The sequence below is a fragment of the Rutilus rutilus genome (genome assembly GCF_951802725.1).
Source record: "Rutilus rutilus genome assembly, chromosome: 14".
NCBI classification, from domain to species: Eukaryota; Metazoa; Chordata; class Actinopteri; order Cypriniformes; family Leuciscidae; genus Rutilus; species Rutilus rutilus.
In genome coordinates, this window is record NC_140219.1 from 36,638,877 (window position 1) to 36,651,224 (window position 12,348).

Sequence of the window (12,348 nt, forward strand, 5' to 3'; positions counted from 1 at the left end):
TGCAACAACAAGGACCACCGAACCAACCTCTGATTCGGACACTGCAAAGAATTCAAAAAAGTTAATGGATTATGATCCGTGTAGATCACAATAGGTGCACTCGAGTTAATGTAAACCGCAAAATGCTGCAATGCCCAAATAAGGGCTAATGCTTCCTTCTCAACAACAGAATAAATACATTGGTATGTGTTAAACTTTCGCGAAAAGAATCTAACTTGATGGTATATTCCGTCCACATCAGACTGCTGCAGGACAGCTCCAGCTCCCACATTACTGGCATCGACGTGCAACGTGAAAGATTTGTCAAAGCACGGAGCCATAAGCACGGGCGCTGAACACAGCAAAGATTTCACATTCTCAAAAGCCAATTCGCAAGTGTTAGACCAGATAAACTTTGTCTTTCCCTTTAACAAGTCTGTAAGCGGTGCCACCACAGTAGAGAAATTTCAACAAAAAGACAGATAATATACAACCAACCCTAAAAACCTCATGAGCTCTTTCTTTGTTGTTGGGGAAGGAAAGTTCTGAACGGCCTGCACTTTAGCCTGCATCGGACGCACTTCGCCGTTCCCCACCACCTTCCCGAGATATGTCACTGTCGCCTTCGCAAACTCGCATTTGGCCAAGTTCACTGTAAGTCGAGCAGTAGACAAACGTCTCAACACCGAATGCAAGCGTTTTAAATGAGACTCCCAACTGTCACTAAAAACTACCAAGTCGTCCAAATAGACAACACAACCCTCAAGACCACAAATTACTCGGTTCATGAGGCGTTGAAAAGTCGCCGGAGCATTTCGCAGGCCAAAACTCATGACCTGGTAAGAATGTAACCCTGACGGAGTGACAAAAGATGAAATTTCTTGAGCTCTCTTGGTTAAAGGCACTTGCCAATAGCCCAAGTCAAACTTGCTGACAAACTAGGCTGAACCAACCTGGTCCACACAGTCTTCGATGCGGGGCATAGGAAAACAGTCTAGTTTTGTTAAAGCGTTAACTTTGCGAAAATCCGTACAAAATCTCAGAGTACCATCCGACTTTCCAACTAAAATACATGGGGAAGCCCAATCAGAAAACGAAGGTACTGCAATATTGTGGTCCTGCATATACTTAATTTCCCTCTCCATCAATTCCCGTTTTCAGGTGCAACACGATAAAACCGCTGCTTAATAGGCTTTGCGTCCCCCACATCGATATCATGTTCAACCCAAACAGTACTCAACGGTGCATCACCGAATAATTCAGGAAAACTACGTAATAGATCACATAACTCCTGACATCTTACAGGAGACAAATGCAAGTTGTGCAATGACTCAGAATTATTCAAACGACCCCGGAAAACACAATCATCGGGCGAAATTGTCTCCTCTTCCTCACCCACCAAACTCACATTACCCCCACCAATGGAAACGGCCGAAAGTGCTGGATGCAAATATGTCGAATTTTCTACAGGTTTGGTGTCTTTTCATAATAGGGTTTTAATAGATTTACATGGCACTGTTTAACGGACTTTTTTCGCAATGGCATTGAGACTTCATAATTTTCATCAGTCAATTTTCGTTGTACAACAAATGGGCCATCAAATTTGGCTTCAAAAGGAGAAGATACCATAGATCGTAAGACAAGGACTTGATCGCCTGGTACAAACACTCGATGCTCAACCGTACGATCATACAATCGTTTCATGTTTTTCTGATGTTTTCCGAGATTTAATTTCACTAGTTCTCTAGCCTGAATGAGTCGGTTTTTAAACCCCAAAACATATGACATTAAGTTTTTAGGAGGCTCTACAGCTTTACCATCCTGCTGAAATACAGACAACAGTCCCATTATGGCCAAAGACCAAGTCGTTAGGGATGAAACCCATACTTTCCTGCACTACTTCACGTGCAGCTAGCATCATCCATGGTAAACCCTCTTCCCAATCTCTATCCAGCTGCACACAGTACGCACGGAGAAGTGACTTTAACGACTGATGGAATCTCTCCAATGCACCCTGACTTTGTGCATGATACGCAGTAGATTGATTATGCTTAATGTGCAGCTGTTTTAATACTTGCTGGAATAGATGCGAAGTAAGATTTGAACCTTGATCACTTTGGGAGTCCGAAAACAGACATAAACTGGGTTAAAGCTTTCACAACTGAACGAGATGTAATTGTACGTAGTGGATATGCTGCAGGAAAGCGCGTTCAAACACATCACAGTAAACAAATAACTACTACCAGACTTCGAACGGGGAAGTGGCCCTACACAATCAACAACAAGATGCTCGAACGGTTCACCAGTAACCTGATTTGGTTTCAGCGGAGCAGGTTTCAACACCTGGTTCGGCTTACTGGTTAATTGGCAGGTTTTGCATCTCTTAATTTAAGCAGAGATGTCTCGTTTTAAACGTGGGCAAAAAAAATATCGCAACAGGCGATCATATGTCTTACCCCCTGTCATGTGCAATTTCGATCATCATTTGTCGAAACTTAATAGGAACAACTACTTGAAAAACAGGATCCCCAACAAAAACACCCCTCACGCGTTATAGGCGAGGCGTATGCGGCAGCGAGCCAGGATGGTGGTGCTTTACACTCAGTAGCTGTGTTGCAAGCTTACCAGGTTGACCTGCTAAGAGACTTGGATCAGGGGAAAGGATTGTCTTCTGAGTTATTCCGCACCACAGACCCTGCGCTCCTGGCTATCAAACAAACAGCCGCTGCTGTTGGCCGTTCAATAGCAGCGATGGTGCTTACAGAAAGGCATCTGTGGATAAACCTGGCTGACAGAGAGAAAGAGAAAAACCTTCTCCTTGATGCTCCGGTCTTGCTCCAGAACTTTACGGCACATCCGTTGAGACAGTGGCCGGGAAGTTTAGAGAAGCGAGGGTGCAATCAGTGGCATTCAGAAAATATATCCCATGTTAGGTTCCCCCCCCACCCTTTTTTAACAAAAGTGGCAATTCTGGAGGTTATAACCTTGAATAATCTAGGCTCCCAGAAGTAAGCTGCTGAGGTTCCTCTAAGGGAGATTAGGTTAATTGAAACTAGGTTGGTCAGTTTGCAGATATCCCTCCGTTTCACGTTCCCGTATATTGGGTCGTGAGCAGGGTTTGCTCCCCTTCGGTAGGGTATAACTTTTCAAAATCAGAATATGAGCTGGCTCTCCCCTGATATCCTTGGGATGGCAGTATGGCGAATGAGTGTTAGGCAGTATCAAACTGCTTGCTCTTATGAGACATATCTCAAAACGAAGCTGTGTTAGGTCCATCAGTTAACCCTCCGTTTGGTTTGTCCCCCTCCTTAGCTAAAGTTGGGTTTTTAAGTAGGGAGGTAGATGCTAGACGCTCCTTAGACTGAATGCAAAATAAGTGAAAGTGAAAGTGAAAGTGAAAGTGACACGTGACGGCCAAGTATGGTAACCCATACTTGGAATTTGACCTCTGCATTTAACCCATCCAAGTTAATGCACACACATTAGGAGCAGAGTAGTGAGTAGTTAACACACACACACACTGCAAACGTGGATACACACACCCAGAGCAGCGGGCAGCCTTTGTGTGGCGCCCGGGGAGCGATTAGGGGTTAGGTGCCTTGCTCAAGGGCACCTCAGTCATTTCCCACCGGTTCTGGAATCGAACCAGCAACCTTTGGGTTACCAGTCCAACTCCCTAACCACTAGTCCTTGACTGCGTAAAAAGATGATGATAGTAATACAGTTTTTAGTAGAGGACTTTCGCCTTTCTGAGGGTAGAGCCTGGGAAAAAAAGAGAATGTCAAGCACTTCTATTTTTCCTGCTGTCTGATAAAAGTATGATAGGCTCCCATTTGGAGGAGTGGCAGCATTAACGTGGCATTATAGAGGGCTATTTAAAAAAAGGAGCCCGACAGGCCACTTATTTTTGTTACGCCACAAGCTACGGTACTGCTTAGGGTTAAAAATAAGAGGAACTAATATATGGTGGACCTTCCTCAAACTTGTTTCCCTTTGTTGGGTATTGCATAAAGCCTTTCTAGTGATCTATTAAGAACCTGGCAAGTAGAGGTGATCTGCAAAAGAAAAACAGCATTCCTTCTTGTTATTTGCGACTGGATGTCTTTTAGATCCTGGGAAAGCATCTTTACGAGCCAGGCGTGAGCGCTCTCCCATATTTGTGGGGCTGTTTAAACAAAGAGCTGTAGCTCCCCGGCAGTTACCTTGGAGTTGAGGTTGATGACGAGAATCTACTGGTATATATTCTATACTGTTCTCGTATTACTCCTTATAGAACTGAAGGTGGCAATCTCCCCCTTGAAGTAGTGGTTCTACCGAAGGTCGAGTTCAATTTTTGCTTTTTTCCTCAGTTCTCCCTGAGAGCGTATTGGTTCCCCATTGCATCAAGCCAGACGCAGTGTTGAAGTTCCACTTCGAAAGGGAACATCCCAGGTTATGAATGTAACTCTGGTTCCCTGAGAAGGGGAAGAAACACTGCTTCTTATTTCCAATCATAGAGCACGCCTGCACATTTTCTTCAGACAAAAAAAGTTGTTTGTGTATTGCACATGCTTCATATACAGGTCACACTGATGCATTCCCCATAGAGTCAAGCCAGACAGATAGGGAACCAGGGTTACATTCATAACTTCAACATAGGTTCAACTGTACATACAGTATATTTAAAGTTCATTTTAAATTGCTTTTGGTGCAATAAACAATCATAAGTAGTTTCTTTTTCTTACAAGACACATTAGAGAAACAAAGTATTTTAAAAAATCCTTTAAATGCATGTTGTTTAAATCTGATCAAATGTCATTACAAATCGAAGTGAATAATTCTGAATTTGCAAAAAAAAAAAAAGCTTTTGAATTAAAACAAAAACCTATGAATCATGAATCGAATCAAGTCTGACCAACACTACAAATTAATGCTGCCCCACCAAGTTTACAAAATGACGGCTCAGGCACGCAATCCTAGACCCAGACCTGTTGTGGATATTCCAAATGTTGTTGTATTTTGGTTTGTCAAAAAAATGAGGAATGAAATTAGAAATTTTTCTGTTCACTTTGCATATTGAGTACATCACATTTACTGAAAGAACATTATTGTTGAATCAATTTAAATGATTAAAATAGATTGTGAACATAAAGTAATGATCAAATTAAAAATAACTATAAGAAGGTCATAGATTAAAATAAATTTATGTATAAAATTTACAATTTTTTTTCGTCTTCTCAGTGTTTTAGCACAGTTTTTAATCCCTGTATATCAAATCTAATCACTTTGTCACGACTCACGACACAAGTGTACAGGTGGGGAAATTCTTTTGTGCAAACTCTGCAACATGACAGGTGACAGGTACAGAATATATACACAACACATATACAGTATTAACAATAGACACAAATTACAATATACACAGTTTAAATATGAGACTCAGGTACAGGTAGTGAACAATATACAGCACATTATTATACTATACACAGAGCACGATATTAAAAACACAATAATAAACAGTTCACAGAAGTGTTATGTTTGCGGTGAGCAGTGCAGTATGGGATGCATTAGAGTAAATAGAATGTCAGGGTGAAGAATAATGGTGAGTCAGAGTCTAGTGTAACTGATAAAGTGCAGTGCATGAGGTGTGTGTATTGTTTGTTGGCTTAACATTTGTCATTTTCATCTTCATGTATCCCTCTGAACTATCATGATATTAATCTCAGTGGCTCATTGTCATGTCCAGGTCATGCTGAACATCTGAGTGTCTTCACCAACACAAAGACACCAGTGCTGAGCTGTTTCCAGTGACAGTTTATCTGCAGTAATGTCAGAGGAACAGGGAAAGCACTCTCTCTCTAAGATGAGTCTCTCAGAGAAACAGAGGTAAGACTGCGACTGTTTTCACAGAATCATTTTAAACACTACTGGAGTTTCAGGTTTGTCCTGTAAAGAACAAAGTCTGATCAACAAGGACGGTTTTCTCTCTCCATTGCCATGTCAAATGCTGTGCAAAACCATTGAGAACTTCCTATAAATGTTTTTAGATTGTCGCAGGTTAAAAATGGCTTGAAACTGGTTTCATATTTAATTTACAGGAACATTTAGCACAGTTAAATATGTTTAATGTACCATATATTTAAAGTCCTGTACAAACCCAGATTAAAGTCTTTGCATTATGGTTTAAAGGTTAGGGCTGAATGATTTGGGAAAATAATCTAATTGCATTTTTTGTTTTTTAATACCAATATTGCGATTGCAATTTAACACGGTCACATGTGCTTCATGTAATCATGCACTTTTATGTTGAAGTGGTTCCTGTTGTTTGTAGTCTTTCTTGTTGATTAGTTTTCCACAGGTGTTTCCTATTAGCCACTCCCTCTTATATTGTTTAGCCTGTTTCCCTGTGTATATATAGCCCTTGTGTTTCTCTCTCTGCCTCATCCCTATGCACCCTATGCATATTACAGATATAAATTAGGGCTGTCAAAATTAACATTAACGAATGCCATTCATTTTTTCAGTTTAACGCAATTAATGCAGCTTTTGTTTTTTCCGTCATCCATTAGCTAGAGTTACATTATATGATAATATATAATGTATATATCATTCAAGTGCACTTTCATTCAAGTGCTTTTAAACAGTTCAATTGTGATAAGACACAAAAGAGAGCTCACTGGTGCACTGTCTGTGAATCTCCTGTCTGTATGACACACACGACTCACAAGCACAGAATGCTTCTTCACTGAGTTCTCTTTCACACTTGAACGGACAAAACACACACAGTTTTGTCGAGTATCCTTGCAAGCACAGTCTTAAATGAGTTAAATAAGTGTTAAATGAACGGAAAGAGTTGTGAGAATATGGGATGTATGTCAGATCCACGTCATGTGTGTCAGCTCTTAAAGTGACATCAGCATAATAAACCTGCTGTTGTCTGTCATTAAGGATAATCCAAGAACAAATGAAAAAGAGAAAATCACTCACTGCTCTTGACTGAATACATTTTATAGCTTTAATAAAAATTAATCTATATTTAATTTATAATTCATGCAGTGAAGACTGTGAAGTGTTTGATAACTTTATTTAATTTCTGTATATTTCCTATCTGTTTGATCAAATATTTAAAATATACTGTCTTTAAGTTGTTTCTACATTATCATGGAGATTAAATGTGAAATTATTACAATATAAAAATATGTTAAAAACTTTAATGTTAGGTTAATGCATTTTATTGCGATTAATTACAGAAAAACGTGTGAATAATTCGTTATTTTTTCAAATTGATTGACAGAACTAATAAATAAATAAATAAATAAAATAAAAAATGTATATATATATATATATATATATATATATATATATATATATATATATATATATATATATATACACACACACACACACTATTTTGCCAAAAGTATTGGGACACCCCTCCAAATCATTGAATTCAGGTGTTCCAGTCACTTCCATGGCCACAGTTGTGTAAAATCAAGCACTTAGTCATGCAGACTCTTCTACACACATTTGTGAAAGAATGGGTCGCTCTAGGGCTGTAGTCAAGACCACCTTTGTCGAGTCCAAGACAAGTCCAAGACCAGGACTAGTCGAGTCCAAGTCAAGACCAAGTCCAAAGAGGTTCGAGTCCAAGACAAGACAGAGTCCAAAAAGGTTCGAGTCCGAGTCAAGACCGAGTCCAGGACAGGAAAAAAAAAGTCTTATGCATGACATTATCAAGACAATCATTTTGGGCTATTCTTTGTTGATCTAAAAGCAAAAACAGTGTCAAAGAGCCGACTCTATTTTTTAAAAATATAGCCTATAGAAATTAAATCATTATGTAATAATGAAATAATGAATGATTTTAGTTTTATTTAAAATAATTGACTAATTAAAAGAACAACAAAAAATAATTATATAGGCCTAAAGGCGCACACACATTCGTTTCGACTGTCTGATCAGCCCAGGGGGGTAATCCAGCATCTGGAAAGTGTACCACCCCTGGGGGCCGCCATTGGCTAACAAGCCATCATCTGCTGTTAGCATTCCATTGACTCCCATTCATTTTGGCGTCACTTTAACAGCGAATAACTTTACATCTGAGGCGTTTAAAGACTCTATTTGTCCATTGTTTATTTCTAAAGAAACACGACAATGTATAAAAGGCTCCATTACCTTGTATCTTACGTTATGGCCCCGTAGAAGCAGTTTATGTAAAAATAGGCTAACGATTGTGTCATAACCACGGGACTCTCTGGAAATTACCGTATACACAGGAGGAGAAGCTCGCAGTCAATCGGGGGGACGTGGAGGCATAAAGTCTGATAAAGTCATAGAGTCATAGTCATAAAGTTGCTCCTGCTCCTAGCTCATGGACAGCTCCTACTCACACTCTCCGTCTCTGGAAGATTCGGAAGGGAATGATTCAGATTTCTCTTGGCACAGCTACTAGAAGACTTACAACTGTCAGACAGGTTGCCCACGTCACATCTACGTCATCAAGCTCAGTTTGAGTCTGCGCAGTACGCTCAGTCGCTGTGTCCATTTCTTTTACTGTCTATGGATCAGCCTCACATTCTGTTCCTGTCAATCATACACGCGATGTCAACCAATTAAACTGCATGAGGGAAGGCCGAGCCAACACACACACACACACACACAGATGTTGTTAGTCTAAAATATATTATGTAGTTGTCTTTTATCATTTTGTATATTATGTACAGCACTTTGGTCAACCTAGGGTTGTTATTAAATGTGCTTTATAAATAAATAAATAAAAGAAAGAAAGAAAGAGAGCTGGGCCCCAGTGGGGTGGAGGGAGGATTATGTTGTGGGGTTGTTTTTCAGGGGTTGGGCTTGGCCCTTTAGTTCCAGTGAAAGGGATTCCTAATGCTTCAGCATACCAAGACATTTTGGACAATTTCATGCTCCCAGCTTTCAGCTCTCAGGAGCTCAGTGAATTCAAGCGTGGAAGGGAACATTAAGCTTCTCTGTCTGGCAATCCGCTGGACGAGTCTGTGTTTGGCAGTGGCCAGGAGAACGGTTCTTGCCTGACTGCATTGTGCCAAGTATAAAGTTTGGTGGAGGGGTATTATGGTGTGGGGTTGTTTTTCAGGGGTTGGACTTGGCCCCTTAATTCCAGTGAAAGGAGCTCTTAATGCTTCAGCATACCAAGACATTTTGGACAATTTTATGCTCCTAACCTTATGGGAACAGTTTGGGGATGTTCCTGATCCAACATGACTGCGCACCAGTGCACAAAGCAAGGTCCATAAAGACATGGATGAGCGAATTTGGTGTGGAGGAACTTGACTGGCCTGCACAGAGTCCTGACCTCAACCCAATAGAACAGCTTTGGGATGAATAAGAGTGGAGACTGCGAGCCAGCCCTTCTCGTCCAACATCAGTGCCTGACCTCACAAATGCACTTCTAGAAGAATGGTCAAAAATTCCCATAAACACACTCCTAAACCTTTTGGAATGTCTTCCCAGAATAGTTGAATCTGTTATAGCTGCAAAGGGTTAACTCCATATTATACCCTACGGATCAGAAATGGGATGTCATTTAAAGTTCATGTGCATGTTAAGGCAGGCGTATGGGCTGAAATATGTGCCACCAGAAACTGAATTTGAATCATTTATATTTGAATTTGAATTGCTAAACTTGAATAATTGCATTGAAAAACTGAATTTGAATCACATAATTTGAAATTGTATTGTTTAATTTGAATAATTGCATTGAAAAACTGAATATGAATTGTATAATTTGAAATTAAATTTATTTATTTGGAACTGAAGTCCAATACAATTTGATCCTCACTGAAAATTCAACTCTCTATATATCCTCGCATTCAGTTCTCACAATTCAGATTCAGATCACCAAATTCAATTTCAAGTTACTGTGACAGACATCCGGGTAGTTGGAGGATCCCAAAATCTCCGTAATTTTCGGCAGTTATCGACAATTTACAGCCTGTGAACGTCGCGTTCGTCTGTGCCACATATTGACGGAAACGAACCATGACGTATGTGGAGAGCTTGCAGAGGTGCTAATGGCTCTAATTTGCATATGAATAGCAGCGCCCGCGCCTTGCCAGAGAATGGCTTGAATTTCCTCACTCAGTATTGGTTGAAACCACTACATTTAAACAAGAAAAATCACTCGTGATTGGTTGGCAGATCTGTTACTATTGGTGACCCGGGGTCATTATAAATTTAAACCCCACCCCAAAATTATAATAATTAAGTGTGCTTGCTGAAAGCAGCACACTTATTGTTCTTCTTAAGTTTTCTTATTATTATTAAGTGTGCTTGCTGAAAGCAGCACACTTACTGTTCTTCTTAAGTTTTCTTCTTATTATTTTTATTATTATTCCCGGGAGAAAAATTTTGGCCAGCTCCTGCGCCTAGGCCCTTTGAGACAGAGACACCGTTTCAACTTTAAAACGTACGGTCAGTACCGGTGTAAGTTGCTCGCGAAGATGACATCACGAGTCCATGTCGTTCGTCCGCCATAGTGGATTGAACAGAAAGCGAAACAAAATTTTCACAGGTCACAAATTTAGTCCGAACTTCACGAAACTGGACGTGCATGATCCTTAGACCAAGCCTCACAAAAGTTACTAGAAGGATTTTTGATTTTCGGAAGCGTTTGCCCGTCACAGCCAAACGAAATCAGCGGCGTAGTCGCCAAACAGGAAGTCGTCCATATCTCAGGAACTCTGTCACGTATCGAAACCAAACTTTATACATGAACTCGGGACTCCAATGTGAGGAAGCACAAGATCTGAATTAAAAAATATATATATATATTTCAGGCTAATAGACAAACCCATTTACCTATGTCTATGCAAGAGTTTCACCTCACACTTTTAATGTTAATGCATTTAGACAGTAGGTGGCACTGTTGTATTACATTTCACAGAGCTGCCAAGTCAGTGTATATACTGCATTTGTTTTTACTAGGTTTGTCTTAATAAATGCAGGCATGAATTTCGTTTTTTGCATTGGTCTAATTTAATCATCTTCATTTATTAATATATACAGATTTGTATGCATGAATTGTGCATTTCCAGTTCTCAAAGCAGTTAATAACAAAAAAAAAAAAAACATTATACAAAATACATCATGCTCTTCTTCGATAACCGAACAAACAATTCATTGTCTGTGGCTGTGTTTGTGCACACGGGAAATATGCTGCGCATAACAATAGAAAACAAGGAGAAACACGCAGTCACATGCTCAAACAATCAACAACGTCGCTCTAGAGGTGCGTTGTGGACTGCGAAGTGGACTTCACAGGGTTTTCCGCCATCTTAAGTTAGAGTCTAATCCGAAGGGAGCGAACATGTTCAGTTCGAAGGGCACTGCACACGGCATAGGGAATAAGGGAACATCGATACATCACTTCACAGGAAGTGGAGAGCGATGATTACCAGAGAATGTCTAATAGGAAGAGAATTGGCACTCTCTGCTTACTTCCGGGTTCTGGATTGGTTGCAGTAACACGTCTCTGTCCATGCGGGGGCGCAGAATGAATGGAGGTCTATGGCGAAAAACCCTCAAAATCCACTTTTCTCAGGATATAATTTTTTGTCTAGTAATTTGAATGTTGTATTCGAAAGGAGATGCAAAGAAATTACACATTGCTGGGTGTTAGATTTTTTAGAGCCACTTATTTGGTTTAAAAAGTCTTTTAAAATGTCAATGACGTCAGAATGCTGACGTCATTAGCAGAATGCTAGCGTGTTATGGGCAACAACAACTCAACCTGTAAGACATCGAAAAGAAATAAGTACTCGTTCATTCAACTTTCGACCTATAACCTATGTTGAACTTGCAAAGCCTACAATAAAATCTGAGATTTCTCAACGGCAATCGGGTGAAAGAGACACATTTAGCCGTATAGCCCCATTGACTCCCATTCAGTCTGCACTCGCTCGCGATCACCCCCAGTGGAATTCTAATGGAACTGCAACCAAAATCAATACAATGGGGCTGAATAGGGAGTGCCAAGGCTCTCCGTAGACGGGCTCTGTGATTACCCAACTGTCATTTCGCGCATCACGTCATCACCAGTCAGAACGGTCATAACTAACGATGGAGGAGTTTACGTATGTGTGTAAGTATTCATTTCGCCATTGTTATACAAATGACAGTATTTTTAACGGTTATTGTTGTGAATATTACATATACTATTTTTGATGATTATAATTTACCTCAGTGAATGCAGCCAGCTTAGCTAGTTTGTGAAGTAAAGTGATTTTATTTTAGGTAGTTGTAAAATAGTTCAATATAATTGTAAATATATAAAAAATAAAATATGAATGTAGTCCTATATATATTTATGTTATATGATAATCTGCGCGACTCCGTCGTTGACTTTCTTTG

The 12,348-nt window shown here is 39.9% G+C and overlaps 1 protein-coding gene across 2 annotated transcripts in view; it reads left to right on the forward strand.

Annotated features, from left to right (window-relative positions):
- LOC311304235 (uncharacterized protein) overlaps positions 1–12,348 on the forward strand; it is an 807,935-nt gene that overhangs the window by 37,533 nt on the left and 758,054 nt on the right. For both annotated transcript variants that reach the window (XM_084431142.1, XM_084431143.1), the window contains exon 2: positions 5,705–5,844. In XM_084431142.1, coding sequence (XP_084287268.1) covers positions 5,786–5,844 — 59 coding nt within the window. In that variant the 5' untranslated portion in view covers positions 5,705–5,785. The remainder of the gene's footprint in view (positions 1–5,704; positions 5,845–12,348) is intronic.